The 21,736-nt window shown below is 37.7% G+C and overlaps 1 protein-coding gene across 4 annotated transcripts in view; it reads left to right on the forward strand.

Annotated features, from left to right (window-relative positions):
- The window catches only part of LOC133651184 (SLIT-ROBO Rho GTPase-activating protein 3-like), a 121,783-nt gene that overhangs the window by 75,619 nt on the left and 24,428 nt on the right, over positions 1 to 21,736 (forward strand). Inside the window, exons 5-15 of one of the 4 annotated variants that reach the window (XM_062049185.1) lie at positions 5,439 to 5,630; positions 7,446 to 7,574; positions 7,657 to 7,881; positions 8,006 to 8,107; positions 8,175 to 8,372; positions 9,455 to 9,539; positions 9,949 to 9,976; positions 12,646 to 12,748; positions 13,249 to 13,309; positions 16,633 to 16,710; positions 17,008 to 17,142. In XM_062049185.1, coding sequence (XP_061905169.1) covers positions 5,439 to 5,630; positions 7,446 to 7,574; positions 7,657 to 7,881; positions 8,006 to 8,107; positions 8,175 to 8,372; positions 9,455 to 9,539; positions 9,949 to 9,976; positions 12,646 to 12,748; positions 13,249 to 13,309; positions 16,633 to 16,710; positions 17,008 to 17,142 — 1,336 coding nt within the window. Of the gene's footprint in view, positions 1 to 5,438; positions 5,631 to 7,445; positions 7,575 to 7,656; positions 7,882 to 8,005; positions 8,108 to 8,174; positions 8,373 to 9,454; positions 9,540 to 9,948; positions 9,977 to 12,645; positions 12,749 to 13,054; positions 13,086 to 13,248; positions 13,310 to 16,632; positions 16,711 to 17,007; positions 17,143 to 21,736 lie in introns of all 4 variants that reach the window. The other 3 variants (XM_062049194.1, XM_062049204.1, XM_062049212.1) reach the window with 3 other exon arrangements.

Here is a 21,736-nt window from a genome sequence, read left to right on the forward strand (position 1 = left end):
CACCTAACCCAAGGTTCATAAAGCTTATATATTTTAAAAAAGTTACGTACGTGACGCGCACATACAGTCAAGCTATCAAATGTTTAGCAGCCAAGGCTGCATACTCACGGTACCTGATATTCAGCTGGGAATGACTACAACAGTAAATAAACACAAGACATATATATACTCTATTAGCCACAACACAACCAGGCTTATATTTAATATGCCACAAATTAATCCTGCATAAAAACACCTACGTGTTTGTTATGCTAGCTCCTAGCTCCTATGCTAGCTCCTAGCTCCATAGAACACGCCAATACAATTCAAACACCTGATCAACACACACAATCACTCAGCCCAAAAGACCGTTCACCTAACCCAAGGTTCATAAAGCTCATATATTTTTAAAAAGTTGCGTACGTGACGCGCACGTACGGTCAAGCTATCAAATGTTTAGCAGCCAAGGCTGCATACTCACGGTACCTGGTATTCAGCTGGGAATGACTAAAACAGTAAATAAACACAAGACATATATTTACTCTATTAGCCACAACACAACCAGGCTTATATTTAATATGACACAAATAAATCCTGCATAAAAACACCTACGTCTTTGTTATGCTAACTCCTAGCTCCTATGCTAGCTCCTAGCTCCATAGAACACGCCAATACAATTCAAACACCTGATCAACACACACAATCACTCAGCCCAAAAGACCGTTCACCTAACCCAAGGTTCATAAAGCTTATATATTTTAAAAAAGTTACGTACATACGCAAAAAAAAGTTGCGCACATACGGTCAAGCGATCAAATGTTTAGAAGCCAAAGCTGCATACTCACAGTAGCACGTCTGCGTCTTTGTCATCCAAATCAAAGTAATCCTGGTAAGAGTCTGTGTTGTCCCAGTTCTCTACAGGCGTCTGTGTATCGAAGTCAAAAGTCCTCCTGGTTAGAGTCTCTGTTATCCGAGTTCTTCCATCTTGACTGCATCTTTCGGGAATGTAAACAAAGAAGCGCCGGCTGTGTACTGTTGTTGCTGACTTCGTTCGAAAAATACGTCCATTTCGCACCGACAACTTTCTTCTTTGCTTGCTCAGCTTCTTTCTCCATAATGCAATGAACATGATTGCAACAGATTCACGAACACAGATGTCCAGAATACTGTGGAATTATGAAATGAAAACAGAGCTTTTTCGTATTGGCTTCAATGTGGAAGGCATACCCGTGTTCCCCGGGCTACGTCACGCGCATATGTCATCCTCAGAGGCGTTTCGAACCGGAAGTTTAGCGGCAAATTTAAAATGTCACTTTATAAGTTAACCCGGCCGTATTGGCGTGTGTTATAATGTTAAGATTTCATCATTGATATATAAACTATCAGACTGCGTGGTCGGTAGTAGTGGGTTTCAGTAGGCCTTTAATGTCTTCAGATTTGCTGTTCAATGTTGGGAGTTTTACTATGAGATGAATGAATATTGGTATTTTTATGAAGTATTTTGCTGTTCAGCTTGTTCTAGGACTTACGATACAGTTAGGGCCTGATCTACTTAGATTACAAATAAAAAGTATTTATAGTTTGTACAAAGTATAAAATGGTGTGTACTATTAGTGGGCGTGTTCAGGGTGATTTACTAAGTTTGTGTGTACAATTGATAACAAAAGTGGTGCAAATCACTACATATTATACTATATTAAAAAGAATACGTCAAAATGTAAAACAATTGTGGAACCATATGAACATGAACCAGGTAATACATAATAAATACAGGACCAAACTTAACAAAGATAATATAATAAAGTATGATAAATTGAGTTGCAATATATTCAACAATTGAACACATACACTTTTGAAAAGGTAATAATTGTATGTTTGGTTTTTGAACATGCAACTAGTTAGCATTAGCATACAAACTGTAGATGCTAACATTTCCTCACATGTGTTTGGATAAAACATTATCGTTTTGTAAGTCAAACATATATATTGTTATCTACCAAAACAGTATTTTACCTTGTTTCTGCTTGTTTGCTGCTTTCTGGTAAGGTTGCATTATTGATGCATTGATAATATGTTAGCTACATTTCACGGTGCAAACATTTTATCACAATGTCTTTGTTTCAACTTTTAAATTATCACAAAACTTTTTTCTCATCTTCTCTGGACATGTTGCTCTCTTTCCACCATCTTGTTGTTTTTCTTTCAACCACCTCTCTCTTTCAGCATTCCACTATAAAAATAATAATAGAACCGGCACACAATGTTGATTAAAAAGTATTGATTCTGAATCGAGAATCGTTTTGAGTCGAGAATCTATTCTGACTCGAATTATTACCCGCAAGATTGGAATCAAATCGAATCATGCGGTGCCCAAAGATCCACAACCCTTTAGCAGGGATTGGTACTTTTTGTTTTTTTCTTCTGGGTATTGAAAACTAACCAACAGGATGATAAAAGCACATTAAACACACCCAACTAAAAGGCTACCGTTCAAAAGGATGATTTAGTTACTTCCTGGCATCAGTCAACACTTCATTATTAGGGCTGTAAAGGTTAACGCCATAATAACAAGTTGACACAACAACACCAGTTTTTCCTTGTGTGAACCTCAGTCCATATGTTAGGGATGGAAAAGAAGTGACATTCCAGCTAATGGAATGTCAGGAAGAAATAGAGAGCTGAACTGGAGAAGAAAAATATTTAAAAGTTTAGCTTGGAAGACTGAGTTGTCTGTGGATGTGTCTGTGGGCGTGTCCATTTTGTGTTGATTTGTTAAAAAAGGATAGTATTTAATAAACAAACATTTGCATACATCAAACAAATTGTTCAGCCTTATGTTGGGTTTACATTTTGATAAAAGTACACTTATTAAAGTTAAAAACTTGTATTTGCGATTAGTTACGATTAATTATTTGTTAACTATGGACCAAATGTGATATATCACATTCAATTTTCAATCATTTGACAGCCCTAATTATTATCAATAAAAAACAAACATAGCACTAAAATGTATGTCAAATTGGACTATGTAAGAGTGTACTCACAATAGAGCAGCAACCATTACTATCACTAAGGGAAAAAAAAGTATTTTAAAAGTTTTCATATTTTTTTTAATTTCACAGGCAAATTAATTGTTCCATGCATAATTAAACTATATATTTTTTGACACACACGCACATGCACATTTGTTACCTTCTTGAGACCTCCGAAAAATGCCTACCTCTTTGGGACCACCCTTTCTAGATATATAAATATTTGTATTTATAACATTAATACTATATACATACCATGCAAATATAAAAAAGGTAAGCTTTTAGTAATTTTTTTTTGTTTTTAATCTTCATTATGTACTTCAAGTTATTTCAGTATGTCTCTTTATGTTATGGTTGGAGGAGGGAGGCACAGAACCACAAGCCTGGGAGCTGGTGCTGACTCGGAGGCCAGCCTGGGTGCTGGTGCTGGTACGGGGACCAGCTTGGGTGCTGGTGTGGGTGGTGGTGGTCTGCCTGGGGGCTGCGGCTGGGAAAAACGAAAGACAGGTGGTATTGGTCTGGCAAGGGGTAGCCTGGCTGGGTGAAGCTGTGCCACCATACCAGCTCAACCACCAGTACTATCCCCCCCCCCCCCCCCCTCCAAAAGCGGATGCCAGACGCTTCCTGTCGACTGAGGAACAGTCACTTAGTTTTGGCCAAAGAGGGTGCATTTCAATTTCTTACACACACTTGTTATTACATATGTTGGCCACAGGGGGAGCACTTCAAATGTTTACACACACTTGCTATTTCATATGTTGACCAGAGGGTAAGCACTTTTAAAACTGACACACAGTCAATTTGAAAAAACCCTAGTTTTGATAGATTTCACTACCAGGGGTGCAAATGAGACATTCTCTATTAGATGCAATGGTTTTCCGTATTGGGACCATGATTTCGGTCCTACTTTGTTCACCGGTCCTCAAATGGAAGGTACTTTTCCTTGTTGGTGTCTCAAGAAGGAAATACAAACACACACACACAAACACACACACACACACACACACACACACACACACACACACACACACACACACACACACCACTCACCCCTTCTTTTTCTTGCATTCCTCCTGCTCATCCAATCACCAGCCAGGACACATTCATGGCCTCACAGAGAGTCAAACATGATAGAACTATTTCTCTCTTTTACTTTCATCCACTGCTATTTTTCAACACAACTGCAGGTTGCCAACGCCTGCATTAGGTGTATCGTACGCCACTTCACAGCCAAAGCACATTGCCATGCAGGTGCACGCAGCGCAGCTGAGTTATATAATTTTTAATGACTCACATGACACATAACTCACATGACAGTTATTATTAGTTTATTGTATTTGTATTATTTCCTGTCCAACGCTTTTATTTTTTGTTCCACTTCTTGTTTGCCTCCATTCCACTTGTCTGAGCGCTGGATCCCTCGCCTGTCCTTGATTGGCAATCAGGATGCTTCTTATGCCAGCCTTGTCCTATAATTCATTTGCTTTGCCCTTTATACATGTTTCTTCTTTGTGCACCTCCCAGCACCACATCCTTGTTTTTGGTGTTACCTGCATTTTTCATAATAAAAATGACTTATTTTCTGCACTTGCCTGACGTCTTCGTTCATAATAGAAATTAGGGTTGTACGGTATACCGGTATTAGTATAGTACCGCGATACTAATTAATCATATTCGGTACTATACCGCCTCTGAAAAGCACATACAAACTCAGGAAGTACATCCCTGGACACATTAAGACTGTGAATATGACCAATGTATGATCTTCTAACGGCTTGGTATTGGATTGATACCCAAATTTGTGGTATTCATGCAAAACTAATGTAAAGTATCAAACAACAGAAGAATAAGTGATTATTACATTTTAACAGAAGTGTAGATATAACATGTTAAAAGAGAAAGTAAGCAGATATTAACAGTAAATGAACAAGTAGATTAATAATTAATTTCCTACAACTTAAAAATTTTGACAAAATTATAGAATTATAAATGACACAATATGTTACTGCATATGTCAGCAGACTAAATCAGGCGCCTTTGTTTGCTTTCTTACTACTGAAAGACAAGTTGTCTTGTATGTTCACTATTTTATTTAAGGACAAACTTGGAATAAAAAACTTATGTTTAATGTACCATAGGATTTTTTGTTAAAACAAAGCCAATAATGCAATTATTTTGTGGTCTCCTTTATTTAGAAAAGTATCGAAAAGTACCGGAAAGTATCGAAATACATTTTGGTACCAGTACCGGTACCAAAATATCGGTATCGGGACAACACTAATAAAAATAAAATGTAACTTCAGAGGTATTGAGGGATACAAGTTTAATTGGTTCTGTGATGCAGTTTGTACCTTTAAAAATGTGTATTTTGAAACAGCGTCGTTGATTGAAATTAATTGGTTTACTCGTGTGTGTTTGTGGTGACAGGTGATGAAGACATACCACATGTACCACACAGAGAGCATCAGTGCCGAGAGCAAGCTGAAGGAGGCGGAGAAGCAGGAGGAGAAGCACATGGGAAAGGCTAGCGACATTAGCACTGCCTTGCTTCGTCACGGTCATGACGAGCGCCCACAGCGACGCAGCTCTGTGAAGAAGATGGAGAAGATGAAAGAAAAGGTACGTCTTGTCCTTGACTGACCGTATCTCACGTCTCACGAAACATTTCATGACATTTTATCAAACTATAGAAATTACGTTTGCATACACTTTACACTGCTGTGCTACTCAAAAGCAGAGGTCCCAGGTGCACCCGGGCGGAAGGCAGGGTACACCCCAGACAAGTCGCCACCTCATCGCAGGGATATTTTAAAATATATGTGAAAATACAATATAAATAATGAATGGAATAAATAAATAAATATAAACATAAAATATTGGGAATAATAGTTGTAAGAGTAACTGTAAAATGTGTGATATCATGTCCGATACAAGCAGTCCTGCAGCGTGTTTACTTGTGTAAAGCTGATCAGCCAGTTAACATCTAAATGTCCTCCATTAAGCACACAGGGTTGGTCTTTTGTTCTATTTTAGTCAAGTCCTTTACTGTACAAAGGTAAACATGGTAGGCTATAGGCTCTTAAGAGCTAGCAGCTACACAACAGCTAAGCACACAATAGAACCCAAGCTCGACATACAGTATGCAATAGTCATTGAACAATATAGCAGTCTAAAACATCACATTTGTTAATGTAAACAAGCATCAAATAATTATAGTTGCAAATTATATTAAATATAAATATAATAATTATATTAATATTAATATTTAGTATGCACTTATTAAAGGGGCAGAGCTTTATGAGACATTTTAGCTTTTATATTTTTATAAGATATATTTTTTGTAAAAACCACAATTAATACATATATTTCAATGAATAACTTATTGTTCAAATCTGTATATAAATATGTACATAAAGTGTTGTAATTATATTGTAAAATGGATGGATGGATGGACGTTTAAAACAAAACTGTTATTATTAATTAGTAAGTATACATTTTTTGAGCCTTTTTAGAGAAAATCATATCATTGTAGTAAATTATGCAAATTACTCGATGATGTCATGGTGACCACGCCCATAGCCACGCCCATGGCCACGCCCCCACCGCCACAGGTATCTTGGCAGTTTATGGGAAACTCTGGAAGTAGTCTGAGGACGTATTCCGATAAGTTGGTACACTTTGGGACCATTTAGGACCCGGAAATGGCGAGAATGACACGAAAAGACACACGGTCCTTCCCGACCTCCACCCCAATTATTCGCAAGAATTATGGTCATTCTTCATCTAAATGGGAATATATGAACATCTTAGCAGTCGGCATCCTAATGACAGCAGAAATTTTACAGTAAGTAATGTTTCATTATGTTTGTTGGCTCTCATACAGTCTGCACTGAATGGTAATCAGTAATGAAGAAGAAAAAGAGAACATCGTGATGCGTTTTTTAAATTAATGCGCCGTGTATGCTTATACTAATCAAAATACGTAAATATTAAATGGTATTATAAATGTGCCCGTTACTACATTACATATATACTTACATCATGTATAAAACCTTAATGCAGGTGTTTGGATGTTTTTTTAACGGCTTTATGGGCCGGCATCCTTAGGCTCCATTGTAAGCTGACTTTTGATTGCATTTGTTTATTATTTAGAATGCAAAAAAAAATAACATCTGCTTCATCGGTTTTAAGGGTCCTTAGCTTGGAAAACATTGAAGACCTTTACGTCAAAGTATATACAAATTTTTCTTTAGTAAGAATGAACAGGTTTGCTGAAATGTCACTTTTGTATAATGGTTGTAAATTGTTTGTGTGTTGACCAAATGTTGCCGTTGTCATTCTGCTGGAAATTAATTTTAGCAACCAAAACAAGTATCTCTTATCATCATGTACTGATGTAGAGTAAGCAGTAATGATGTTTTGTATTCTCCCCAGAGACAAGCCAAGTATTTTGAAAACAAACTCAAGTGCACGAAGGCTCGTAATGACTATCTTCTCAACCTGGCTGCCACTAATTCCTTGGTGGCTAAATACTACATCCATGATGTCTCCGATATGATAGATGTAAGTCTTAGAAGTATGTACTGTACCATAAGTCTGTGCAGGTAGAAGAGAAGCGTGTCGGTAACAACTGCTCTCCTGTCAGCAGTGTTGTGATTTAGGTTTCCATGCCAGCTTGACGCGCACTTTGAGGACCTACCTGTCTGCCGAGTACAGCCTGGAGACGTCTCGCCACGAGGGCTTGGATGTTCTGGAAGGAGCTGTAGACGCCATGGACAACCGAGGAGACAAGTTGAAGTTCATGGACGCACACTCTCAGATGTTCTGTCCTCCCACACGCTTTGACTATCAGCCGCACATGGGGGACGAGGTAAGAACGACCTCGGTTAATTAGTTAGTTACCTGGTTGGTTAGTTGGTCAGTTTTTTGTGTTGTTTTAGGTTAGAAGTTGGGTTGTTTTTGTATTTCTGATGCACATGACGCGCTTATGGCAGGTGTGTCAGGTGAGTGCTCAGCAGCCCGTCCAGACAGAGTTGTTGATGCGCTACCAGCAGCTTCAGACTCGTTTGGCCACGCTCAAGATAGAAAACGAAGAGGTGAGATGTTGAACCTTCAAGCAGCAAGTTGACTACAGTAAGTAGAAAATATGGTTATAATATTCAGGTGAGGAAGACTCTGGACGCCACCATGCAGACCCTTCAGGACATGCTGACGGTGGAGGACTTTGACGTCTCCGAGGCCTTCCAGCACAGCCAGTCCACAGAGTCGGTCAAATCGGCGTCTTCTGACTCCTACATGAGCAAAGCCAACATCGCAAGGAGACGAGCCAATCAGCAGGAGACTGAGGGCTTCTACTTTACTGTAAGTTGGGATGATTTTTACCAAGTAAGATCAAATCTTGCATCCATTAACAATATACAAAGTGAAATACTTTGTAACAGGTAAATACTCTGCATAAAATCATATTCCTATATTTTACTTTAAAACTGAAAGTCAATACTTCTATCACATTTGGGTTGTTTTTATTTCAAAATCAGAAAACAATGAATGTCACCATATTTCTAGACATAACTCTTTTGAACAAACATAAGGATAATTATTTTTACAATTATTTCATTTTGTCCTTTTTAAATGTAAAAAAAATAGTTAGATGAGTTGAGATTCTTTTAACTGGAGATTTTCAAATTATTTTTGTATAATTTTCAAATCTTGCAAACATTTCAGAAAATGTTGTTGAGACGGAGGGCTATTTTTACCTCTTGCAAAACATTTGTATAACATTATTATACTGGTATTCAATGTTTTAGTATTTTTTGCTTTTAAAACATTTTATATGAAAAAAATTTTTTTTTTTTTAAAGTTTGATATCTTTCTATAATTTTTACTTTTTAAAATATTTGTTTTAATTATTTTTACATTTTGAAATTGTTTTTAATAATTTTAATGTTGATATTATTTCCTTTGTTTTTATATGTTAATATTTTTGCTATTTATTATAACCATCATTTTGATCATGATTTAATGTTGATATTTTACGTGTATTTTTACCTTTTGACAAACATTTTTTTAAGAATGTGTAGAAATGTTCTCTTGAAAAAAAACAAAAAACCTTTAGCTGAATAATTGATTTGCTTGACATGTTGTCATGTCTTATTTATGTCGTTTGTATATTTATATAAAATGTAGAAGAATTTATTTTTCGATTTTGTATTTTTTTTTTACAAAACATTTGTACATTTCATTCAAAGGTGTTTTTTTTTTGCCTAAAGCAAAAAAATACTTTCTCTCACGACATTCCTTTTTCTATATACGTTTGTATAATAACATGTTTAAAAGTGTTGAAATGTTGTATTTCTTGTATGTTTAAATGATTCGGATTTTGATACAAATTTTGTGATGCCTTTATTGAAGTATTTTAATTTTGTTGGGTTTTTTTGTTGCAGAAATACAAAGAATATTTGAATGGCAGCAACTTGATTGTCAAACTTGAAGCCAAGCACGACGTTCTGAAGCAGACGCTGGGAGAAGGTGAGCTTATCAAATGTGAATATTCATATTGTTTCCATTGGTTTTGCAGTGACTTGTGGCGAAGTAATAGTTATAATCTCATTAATGTTTAAGGGTGTAAACATTGGAGGTCAATGTTATGAAATCATTTCCCATTTCTACATTCTGCACATATTTGCAGTGTGCAGACAGAGCAGTCATATGCCAGGGACTTTGGGGTTGGGGGTTCCTTGTGCCCGTTACCCTGGCGACCGCTGAATAAGCGCTGCTTGGCGGCGTGACAAATGCAGCCATAGTGCTCAGCTCATTGAGGGCCTTTGAATAGTCACCTGTTTTCTCATAACACTTCTTTCCGTCTCCATCTGGCAGCGACACTCATCAACTGTAAACTTGTAGAAATTCTCATCGCGTCTCATTTGTTTCCTTTTAGGGGAGAGGGCAGAATATGGAACAATGAGGTAAGATGTCTCGTAACAGGAAAAGGAATAAAGTTGGTGTTTCTTCTTTGTTTTTGGGAATAGAAAGACAGTCCGGGTTTTAACAAAGTTAGATGATCGACTTTATTATCGTTAAAACGTTATCGCATCATTTCAAAGTGTTTGTCATATTTGTTGTTGTTCGCTCATGTTGTATATATTGTTATTCATGTCTTTTTCAAGTTTACAGATTAATTTTTTGACATTTAAGGAAATTTGTACCACTTTTAGACATTTAACATAAAGCAACATGACACTAGAAAGCTAACTAACTCATCTGATTATATAATGATGTAATAATAATAATATTAATGGACAGAAATATCATGCAAAACTCATTAGATTTCATGAGTTCAACTCAAACCAACAGACAAATCAAAAGCTTTAGAAGTTGTTACACTTCATTTTTGATTAGTTTACAGTCTTCAACCATTTGACAATTTATGAGATTCTGAATTTGCTTTTATAAATTAAAAGTAAATGAAGTCAATTTTAGTAGAGATTACCGTATTCTTCGGAGTATAAATCGCACCGGAGTATAAGTCGCACCTGCCGAAAATGCATAATAAAGAAGGAAAAAAACATATATAAGTCGCACTGGAGCCCGGCCAAACAATGAAAAAAACTGCGACTTATAGTCCGAAAAATACGGTATGTTTGAATGCTGAAAAACTGAAGCTAAACTGAAATGCTGGTAAAATGTCGAATAAACGTTAAAATAAGTAGAATGAATGTAGAAATTGTTTACATTTCGAAGAGCTGAAACATATTAGGAAATTTCAAATGAATGTTGAAATTGTTAAAAACAATTAAGAAATGTTGACATTTAAAAATAGCTGTTATGCTAATGGTAGCAAGATCGTAACAAAATAATTTACCTGTATGTGTATACCTACAAAATTGGTGAAAATGTTAGCATGTTAATGTTTGCATCCTAGCAATATAGAGAATTTAAAAAAAGAGAATATAAGACTATTATGTGTATACCTGCAAAAATAGCTTTAAAAAGTTAGTATGCTAACTTCCAATAACAAAATATATAACTTTTAGGTGTATGCATAGAAAACCAGCTACACTAGCATGCTAACAAGATAGCGCCAAGTAACAACATATATTGCTCTTAGGTTTATACAAACAAAATAATTTAAAATAGTAGCATATCATTTCAGTATGCTAACATGGGAACAGTTTGCATACTTGCAAGATGGCGGCAAGTAACGAAATTCATGATTTTTAGGTTTATACCAACAAAATTTGCTAAAATTTTGGAATATCACGTTAGTAAACATATAGAATATACTTTTTGAATCAAACTCCTGAAATAAATGAACTTTTTAAAGATATTCTCTTATGATAACATTGAAATGCACCAGTATAGTAAAGACAGTACAGGAAATTGTATTAAGCTACTTTTTGTGTAATTCCATTTTAGTTGCGTGCTAAATGCTAAGCTAAGCCACTGTTGGTTAAAAATGTTGCATTCTGGGAAACATCGAAAGTTGGGAACCAAATTACAAAAATCTGACATAGATGGTGACACCCATTGCGAATTTTTCAATAAAAGGATCGTATTCGATGTCCTTGGTCTACGTACAAGTGCTGTTCCTACAAAGTCAATGTAAGTCCAGTTTCACTTTCGTTTTCTTTGACGCATTGCCATCAGAAGAGTCATTCTTGTGTTTTGGAGACATAATGAGGGTAAAAAGTTGACTAAAACAAACAAAAGGGAAAAATGCAGGGACATATGACTACATATTCTTTGACTTACGTATTCTTCCACTAACTGTAGGTATTATTCTACTTAAGTATTCTTCCGCCTGTGCAAAAGTAACTACCGGTAGTTCTCTTTTTTTCTATGTGTAAAGTACAGTAGGAAGGGGATTCATATGGCGCTATTTGTCGCGGTTTACATGAAACACGACGAATTTGGGGGGTGCACTTTAGCTGCCAGATGGCAGTAGAGTGTTGAATATCTTAACATGTGTTTAGTGGCAATTCTAACTTTGCCACAGCGTCATTTGCTATGTAGAGTGGCGCTTTCTGTCATTTTCAACAGACTGCATTGCAAAATGATGAATCCCTCACCTTCATCTCACGTGAAATTCACCAGGAATGGGGCCATATGAATCCCTTCCTTACTGTATTAATAATTTGTGGGAGAAACAACACATCGTAACACGAGGGCTGGCTTTATAAAGTACTGTATATTTATGTTTATTGGTTACCGTATTTTTCGCACCGGAGTATAAGTTGCACCTGCCGAAAATGCATAATAAAGAAGGAAAAAAACATATATAAGTTGCACTGGAGCCCGGCCAAACTATGAAAAAAACTGCGACTTATAGTCCGAAAAATACGGTAATTTAGGTCTTTCATTGCATCACAATTGACTCTAAATTGTGTTAAAATGAAGTGTGTTGGCGTTCAACATGTTGCAATAACGTAGCCGGATTACGAGCAATGTTTTTTTTGTGTACTTTTGATGGGTATCCTCGACGACTTCGTAAATTCCTAGTTTCCATGAATGCAGCATTATTAACACCAATATCAAGGCGTTAGTGTTGACTGATGATATTTACGATTATTATTCAGCATTGTCATACCAACCGTGCAACCCCCCCCCCCCCCCCATTCCCCACCCTTTTGCCCAGGCCCCCCCGCCTCCCCCCTAAACCCAAGAGAATGCGGAAGATTAGACCTCGCTCCGTTTTTAGGCGTAAGCTGTTTAACGGCAATATGGAGGCCTTCATCCAGGTATCAGCAGTCTGCTCTTTGTGTCTAACTGGCGTTCCTTTGGGGGTTTTTATTTTCCTGACCTTTGGCCTTGTCTTTTTACACAATCGCTCACTGACTTCTTCACGCTTGTGTTAAGAATATCAAAAATCATTTTCAGGCTGATTTGCAGCATCGTGGTAACAAATCAAAGTCGTGTGTTCTCCTTCCTCGCACCTCACATCACTCAATCGATGCTTTGGCGTTTTTAGACTTGTATTTTCTCCAAGTGAGAGCTGCCTTGCTCACTAACTTTGGTTTCTGTCGCCTCTCTGCTGCTCTGGCCAGGGGAAGACGGAATGTCCGAGCCAGGACTCAGGTACTCTGTCCTCTCGCTGGGTTCCATTTCTGGGCCTCTTCTCCTTCATTATGTGCACACTTTAAATGCTAGCAACACATTGTTTTGTCTTTTATACTGAAATATTCATATCTATATTTTCCAATGTTTATGATAATCACTATTGCTCTTGATGCTACTGCAGGATTCAGGGCAGCACATACCAGTGGTGGTTGAAAGCTGCGTCCGATACATCAATCTCTATGGTGGGTCTTTTTAAATCTTACCATAATGTTTTGCCGAAACGTAATACAGTATCATTGAGCACCGTAGAGTCCCCTTCTAGTTGTGGGGGTTATGCTCTGAGACCACCTGCAAATAGCAAATAAATGTCAGTAAATGTAAATGTCAATAAATGTTAGTAAATGTCAATGAATGTCAGTAATTGTAAGAGACATTTATTGCATTAATAAATGTCTATATTTGACACAAGGCTGGGAAAACCAGGATTTTTATTTATTATGATTCTGAATCTATTAAACATTTTCAAGAGGTTTATTTTAGGCCAAAGAGCTTTCGTGACCCGTAACTAGTGCTGTGTGATATGGACAATAATACAGAAAACAATATATATCGCCATAAAGTACAGGGGTGTCAAACGTGTTTTCATCGCAGTTATGGCTAATCTCAGAGAGCAGCTTGTAACTGAATAAAAGTCTAACATAAATGTCTTATTATAATATTACACAACTGCCTACACGTTTTATTATGTATATTTTTTACGTTCACTGTAAAAAAAAATCTGTAGGATTTGCGGTAAAAAGGATAAAAACTGGCACCACCATTGCCAGAACTTTAAATGTACAGCGTGTTGTTTTTTTTACCTTATCATTGTATTTTACGGTAAAGTTCTGGCTACTGAGCTGCCAGTTTGTTACCGTAAAATCTATTGTCATTGTTATAGTGTACAATTTGATGGCTAATATAAGTCAAGTAGATATTTAAGTGTTTATTTAAATACTACATTTTGTGGAATGTATAATATTTTTTGCATTAATGTATAATATTAAAGTTAATAAGATATGCAACTGGATGCAGAACATGTATTCTTTGTTTCTGTCAAAATGGAAAGAATGAATGCATTTAGTAAGAAAAGATAAATTACTTTATTGAAGTACCTTATTTCCAGGCTGTCACGGGCCACATAAAATGGTGTGGCGGACCAGATGTGGCTTGTGACATAGTATAATGTTTTTTTTAAATGATATATAAACACAGATGCTGCATCTAAAGGGGTTTTCCATTAATACATTCAAATTCAAATGAATGTCAATTTCACTTACATTATCTTTCAGGTTGCACAAAATTGTTTAAATTGCTACAAATGCACCAGGACCAATCACATTTAAGACATGTTTACTTCTGCAAACACACTGCAGTGCTTGTGAAGTTGTGTTTTGTGTGCATGTGGCTCACTGCACACACATCACATTACACATCACATGTTTTCTGTCAAAAAAAGATTAGCGTTTACAAAAAATGTCATACCCCTGCAGTGTGAAAGTCTGGATTATGATGCTGTGTTAAAGTGTAACTGCACTTTTTTTGGAATTTTGCCGATCGTTGACAATCATTATTAAAGACATGACAATGGATGTATTTTTTTTTAATGCATTCTAAATATGAAGTATATGCGATCAAAAGTCAGTTTACAATGGAGTCTATTGGAGTCGCTCTAGTCTGCCTATAAAGCGCTTCAAAAACATCTAAACACCTCCATTAGGGTTTTTAACGCATGCAGTAAGTGTATATGTAATGTAGTAACTGGTAGATGAAGAATGACTCATGGTGTGGCTCATGTGGTAGAGTGGCCGTGCCAGCAACTTGAGGGTTCCTGGTTTGATCCCCAGCTTCCGCCATCCTAGTCATGTCCGTTGTGTCCTTGACCAAGACACTTCACCCTTGCTCCCGCCATCAGTGTGTGAATGGTTGAATGTGGAAATGGTGTCAAAGCGCTTTGAGTGCATTGAAGGTAGAAAAGTGCTATACAAGTATAACCCATTTACCATAATCCTCGCAAAGAAAAGGGGGGTGGAACCAAGTGTCTTTTCGTGTCTTCTCGCCATTTCTGGGTCTAAATGGGCTTTCAAAGTGTACCAAATTGTCAGAGTGCGTCCTCGTTCTTCTAATATGCAGGTGAAAGACATTATTTATGATTTACAATAAAGTTTGATGAGCAAGGAAACAAGGAAGCAGCTGATCAGTCAATCATGTAAACATTAGCACACAAGCTTGTGATTACGGCACCGCTATACATGGGTTGTCTGCGTTAGCGCTTATAATAACAATATCACTAATACTTGGTTAATATTCAATTCACAAAATGTAAATAGAGTATTGTTGGCGCTTTTTGGATGGTTATTTATTGGGTTTTATGAGTGGAATAGAAGAACTCTCATTGGCTCCGCTGTAAGCGGACTTTTGTTTACGTTTATTTACAAGTTAGAATGCTTTAAAAGAATACATCCGTTGTCATGTCTTTCAAAATGATTGTGAATGATGTGAACGATAGGCCAAATTTTTAAAAAAGTGCAGTTCCCCTTTAAGGGTCCACCGTACGTTACACGAGCTCACTCTTCCCCCTCCAAACACTGCTGGCTTAACTTTGACGTTGTCCTCCGATTTTGTATCAGCATTTGCTATGAAAGTGAGTGCTGTAACTATTAGATTAGATCAGTGGTTCCCAAACTACGGCCCGCCAGCGTCCAAAATCTGGCCCGTGGGAAGTCCCAAATTAAAAAAATTAAATAAAATTATTATTATTATAATTTTTTTTTTTTCATTGTTGTTTTTTCAAATCTGTCCTTAGAAATCAATTTTCTACCGCTTGTTACTCTCGGTGTCCTTTAGCCGCTTAGGCAAATCATATTGTCTAAAATTGCATTTGCCTATCGATAACGTGACATCATCTCACTTGGAATATATATATATATATATATATATATATATATATATATATATATATATATATATATATATATATATATATATATGTGTATACCCTTTGCTCTAATTACTGCTTTGCACACTCTTGGCATTCAAGCACACCTGTGAAGTGACTACCTCTTGAATTCATCGAGAGAATGCCAAGAGTGTGCAAAGCAGTAATCACAGCAAAGGGTGGCTATTTTGAAGAAACTAGAATATAAAACATGTTTTCAGTTATTTTACCATTTTTTGTTAAGTACCGGTACATAACTCCACATGTGTTCATTCATAGTTTTTTCAGTGGCAATCTACAATGTTAATAGTCATGAAATTTTAAAAAAACACCTTGAATGAGAAGCTGTGTCCAAACTTTTGGCCTGTACTGTACATGTACTCAACAGTAATCAATCATATTGAAAGATGATCAATTGAACAGATGGAATTAAAGTCAGTATCTAGCATTTAGCCTGCTTGTCATGCTAGCGCTACAACCATACTTCCATCTTTAAAGCTTCATTTATATTTGCAAAATCTGGTTTATTTGTGTCCCATTAACATTTGATTTTGATTTTTTTTTTTAAATTACTGTATTTGTCCACAGGTCTTCAACAACAAGGCATATTCCGAGTTCCAGGATCCCAAGTGGAAGTCAACGATATTAAAAATGCATTTGAAAGAGGTTGGTCCATCTTTGAGTCTACATTGCATGTTGTTTGCCTAAAAAACCACACATTGTCTCTCACATGCATCTTAAGTGCAAAGAAGGAAGGTACTGTGTGGTCTATGCATAATGTATGACACCGTACACTACAGTAATAATACATGTACAAATACTCACTCACAAACGTTATGACTCAGATCAGTGTGTGTGTGTGTGTGTGTGTGTGTGTGTGTGTGTGTGTGTGTGTGTGTGTGTGTGTGTGTGTGTGTGTGTGTGTGTGTGTGTGTGTGTGTGTGTGTGTGTGTGTGTGTGTAGGAGAAGATCCACTGGTGGATGATCAGTCCGATCATGACATCAACTCTGTGGCGGGCGTTCTGAAACTTTACTTCAGGGGTTTGGAGAAGCCGCTATTCCCAGCAGAACATTTCCTTGACCTCATATCTACAACAAGTGAGTTGCTTTCCAGGAAACCCCTATTTTACTATATTACTATTATTATTACTACTTATATAACCATTACTTTGTGGAACACTATTACTGCTTTTTTAAGCTCCTGTCATGACTTATGTTTTTTTTTTTAATCAAATACTAATTGTGCTACATTGAAAAGTAAAGACTAGAAAATTATATTTGTTATAATGTTATGACATTATTACTGTATGATCAGTGTCAGAGCTTGGTCCGCATTGCCGGCAGTAAATCGTACCCGTTTCCAGTGAGGGTTGGACTCCGCCAAGGCTGCCCTTCGTCACCGATTCTGTTCATAACTTTTACGGACAGAATTTCTAGGCGCAGCCAGGGCGTTGAGGGGATCCGGTTTGGTGTCTGCAGGATTAGGTCTCTGATTTTTGCAGATGATGTGGTCCTGATGGCTTCATCTGGCCAGGATCTTCAGCTCTCACTGGATTGGTTTTCAGCCAAGTGTGAAGCGACTGGGATGGGAATCAGTACCTCCAAGTCCGAGTCCATGGTTCTCGCCCGGAAAAGGATGGAGTGCCATTAACGGGTTGGGGAGGAGATCTTGCCCCAAGTGGAGGAGTTCAACTACCTCGGAGTCTTGTTCACGAGTGAGGGAAATGGTTTGTGAGATCGACAGGCGGATCGGTGCGGCGTCTTCAGTAATGTGGACGCTGTATCGATCCGTTGTGGTGAAGAAGGAGCTGAGCCGGAGGGCAAAGCTCTCAATTTACCAGTTGATCTACGTTCCCATCCTCACCTATGGTCATGAGTTTTGGGTTATGACTGAAAGGACAAGATCACGGGTACAAGCGGCCGAAATGAGTTTCCTCCGCCGGGTGGCGGGGCTCTCCCTTAGAGATAGGGTGAGAAGCTCTGTCATCCGGGAGGAGCTCAAAGTAAAGCCGCTGCTCCTCCACATCGGGAGGAGCCAGATGAGGTGGTTCAGGCATCTGGTCAGGATGCCACCTGAACGCCTCCCTAGGGAGGTTTTGAGGGCACGCCCAACCGGTAGGAGGCCACGGGGAAGACCCAGGACACGTTGGGAAGACTATGTCTCCCGGCTGGCCTGGGAACGCCTCAGGATCCCCCGGGAGGAGCTGGACGAAGTGGCTGGGGAGAGGGAAGTCTGGGCTTCTCTGCTTAGTCTGCTGCCCCCGCGACTTGACCTCGGATAAGCGGAAGCAGATGGATGGATGGATGGATGGTTATGACATTACAACACACACCGTCCAAAAAACTTGCTGTCATTTAAAATGAGAGTATAGTAAATCCATGCTATTCACGGCGGTTACTTTATCTTTTCTTTGTGGCTGGATTTGTGGCAGCTTCTTTAAGATATATGTATATATGATGTGTAGGGGTGTAACGCTGGGGATCAAACTAGGAACCCTCAAGTTCTGCGATAGCACCTCGATTTATGAACTTAATTAGTTCTTGAACAAGGTTTGTATAGTTTGTATAGTGAAGCAGAGTTACTCCTTAACTTTAACCACCCTATTGCTACAATAATAAACATTTAAGAAAGTAAACCCCAAGGAGCTGAGGAAAAGGGAGCAGACAGAAAGAGTGAAAGACTGGGGCTTCATCCCGCCTTCCGTGTGTGCATGTCTGCTCTTGTGTTTCTATAAGAGAGGTACAGTGCCTTTAGTGTATTTTCCTCAATGGCATAATTTTTCAGAAAAGTCTGTTCTCTTCACAATTAAAACTTTCTGTAGTACAAAGCCTGCATGTCAATCCTTCTTCCTTCTTCCGAGCGCCATTAATGTACAGTACTCCTCGCAAATAGTCTTTTTTTGAACTCCTGGTATTCTTTTTTCCATGCTAGTTTGTTGGCTTTTCTGGACTCATACTGAGTTAGCAAAATGGACAAAACTTGTCTAAAGAGGAAAAAAGTCACACAAAAGGCACACATACTGAATGAAGCGCTGAGACGTGACTAGGAAGTGAAAGTGAGTGGAGAGCCCTGCCTCCGCTTGTGTGGCAGGCATGACTGTATAAAGCGTTTCTTACACAGAGACATGGTTCGCACATGAAGGCATACTTGGCTCCATCTAAAAGTTTGCAAATAAAGGGGTTCGTAAATCAACGTTCCACCGTATCTCACCTAATTTTTTTAATGTTAACAGATTTATTGGTGTGATTGGTCATAATTCCTCATTTCAGCCTGATAATTGTCCGTCCAATGTTTGTTAGGGATGTGCATTATACAACAGCTCACTATTCATTTCACATCCAATTATTGGGGTGACAATTTAATTCAGAACCAATTCTCGATTTAAACCAACTTCCGCCATATATTTGGTATATAAATGATAATAAAACCTTTCCAAAAGGTTACAAAAGCTAATCTTGGCTGCTGACTTATGACGTATATGTGCAGCAAGTAAGCATAGAGATGCCCTAAAAAACGTCTCTTTATCAATCGATTCTTGTATACTTTGAATCAATTCAAAATCGTAATAAAAAAATCATGATTTGAATGTAAAGCGAAATTTTACGGCACCCATATTATTTATTCCACACCCCCAGTCTAGATTATGCTGCTGCGTCGACCATATATGCTTTTTCCACAGAAAACAATCTCATTTACCAAGTGGGTAATATTTTATAAATATGTGCTTAAAATATATGTACATATAGGGGTGTAACGAGTTGTTTTAACAACAATTCGATTCGATATTTGTGGTTACCGATACGATTCAGGAACCACCTAATTTTTCTAGAGCAATTCGATCCGAAACGATTCAGTGAGTGAAAATTGATTCAGTAACTTTTTAGCAAAAAAAAAAAAAGTAAGCTTTGTGAAAATAAATATTGGATACTGGACACTGCAGGTGAAGTTTCCATTATTACCGTTATTTCTTGTAAGGGAATGGTGTATAAATGAAATATGGATACAAACAAGCAAGTAAATAACAATTTATCAATAAATGAGGTGAAACCAACCCTTTATGTTGAATTACAAGAGGAAACCTTTTCTGCTCACATTTTCAACATCCAAGCACATTTTAATAAAACTACAGAAACCAACATTTTAAGAGTATATTTACATGCTAAATAAAGATCCCAGACATGGTGTTCTGTCGATGTCTGCTACCCGTCGATGGCATACAGTATCTGTTCTCCGTCCTGGCATCGCCCAGTGAAGGACAGCATCCTAGGTTTGCGGAGGCACGTATCATCCCTAATAATGGTGTTGGCCCCTCGCTTCCTAATTCCATAGCCTCCTTGGTCCATCTCTTCTATTTCTTTCTTTCTGATGAAATGACTTTTATTTGTCTGCCAGTTGAGTGTTGTGTGTCACACTTCATGTTGTGTTCCAAACGTCGGTGCATCACCTAAGTTGCTCCACTGTGACTTCCAGTGTGGTGGTCATGTCTTTTGTAGCTTAAAGTTGTGTTGCGGCTTTATATTATGGTGTTGTGTCGTTTGTATTTCTTATGGCTTTTGCAATCAAGCTGTTGTGTTGTAATTAATGATATTGTCTTGTAGCGTTTGCATTTGTTATGACTTTTCTCAGCCACCATAGCGATCCGCCATTTTGTTTTGATGAAGTCACATACGGGCAAAATAGACTTTGCGTTTAACATCCTTATTTTCAAAAGTGTTCATATAAAGTCTTCAGTTCTTAAATCCACGGTTTTCCTATTTCTAATATTGATAAAATCACTTGATTCCCTTTTAAAACTATTTTAGATCGATACCTATCTTCTGGAAGACAAACTTGCCGAGTACAAATCGATATATTTGAAATTTAGAAAAATAAATCCATCTATTGATATATCGATCAATCGTTACACTCCTAATGATGTCAGTGACGTCGTGTGACTATGGAAACATCTGTATTTGCGTATGATGTCTCCTAACGGCGGAATATAGACGCTGAAGAGTGCCGGGCCAAAGACAGAACCCTTTGGAACTCTGCATGTTACCTTAACATACTCCAATGTCACGTTGTTATGGGAGACACACTGCATACTGTGATAGATAAGAGCCAGATAGAGAGGTAGCGGTGTGACAGACCTCATAGTAAGCACCTCAAATTATTTATATTTATTACTTAGGTTAGGGGTAAGGTTAAGGTTTTCTTTGGATTGTAGTGCGACCCCTCCAGCCCCTTTTAAGGGAACGGGCAATATGTGCACTCGTATAGTTGGGAGATGCCTTGTTAAGCGGAAAACATTCATCTGGTTTTAGCCAAGTCTCACTGAAACCAATGACGTTAAGATTGTTGCCTCTAATGACCTCATTAACTAATAGCCCTTTGGGAGACAATGATCGGATGTTTAAAAAGCCCATATTATAGGTAGTGGGCTGTCTTGGGGCATTTTTTTAATGGTATCCGTAGTACTGATATTAAAAACATTACGTCTGTTTTGCGTACTGCGCCCTAAAATTTTTTTATCACATCAAGGAATTGATATAATGGGGATCTTGAGATTATTTGCTTGGTGCTATGATAGACAAACTGTGCCTGCGGTAAAAAGTCATTTAGAGTCGGAAGACCAGAAGCTAGGGGGATAACTCACTAGCTCACTGAGGCATGGCAGAGTAACGGCCTACGCAATTGGAATAAATAAAGATG

This window comes from Entelurus aequoreus, linkage group LG01 (assembly GCF_033978785.1).
Source record: "Entelurus aequoreus isolate RoL-2023_Sb linkage group LG01, RoL_Eaeq_v1.1, whole genome shotgun sequence".
NCBI lineage: Eukaryota > Metazoa > Chordata > Actinopteri > Syngnathiformes > Syngnathidae > Entelurus > Entelurus aequoreus.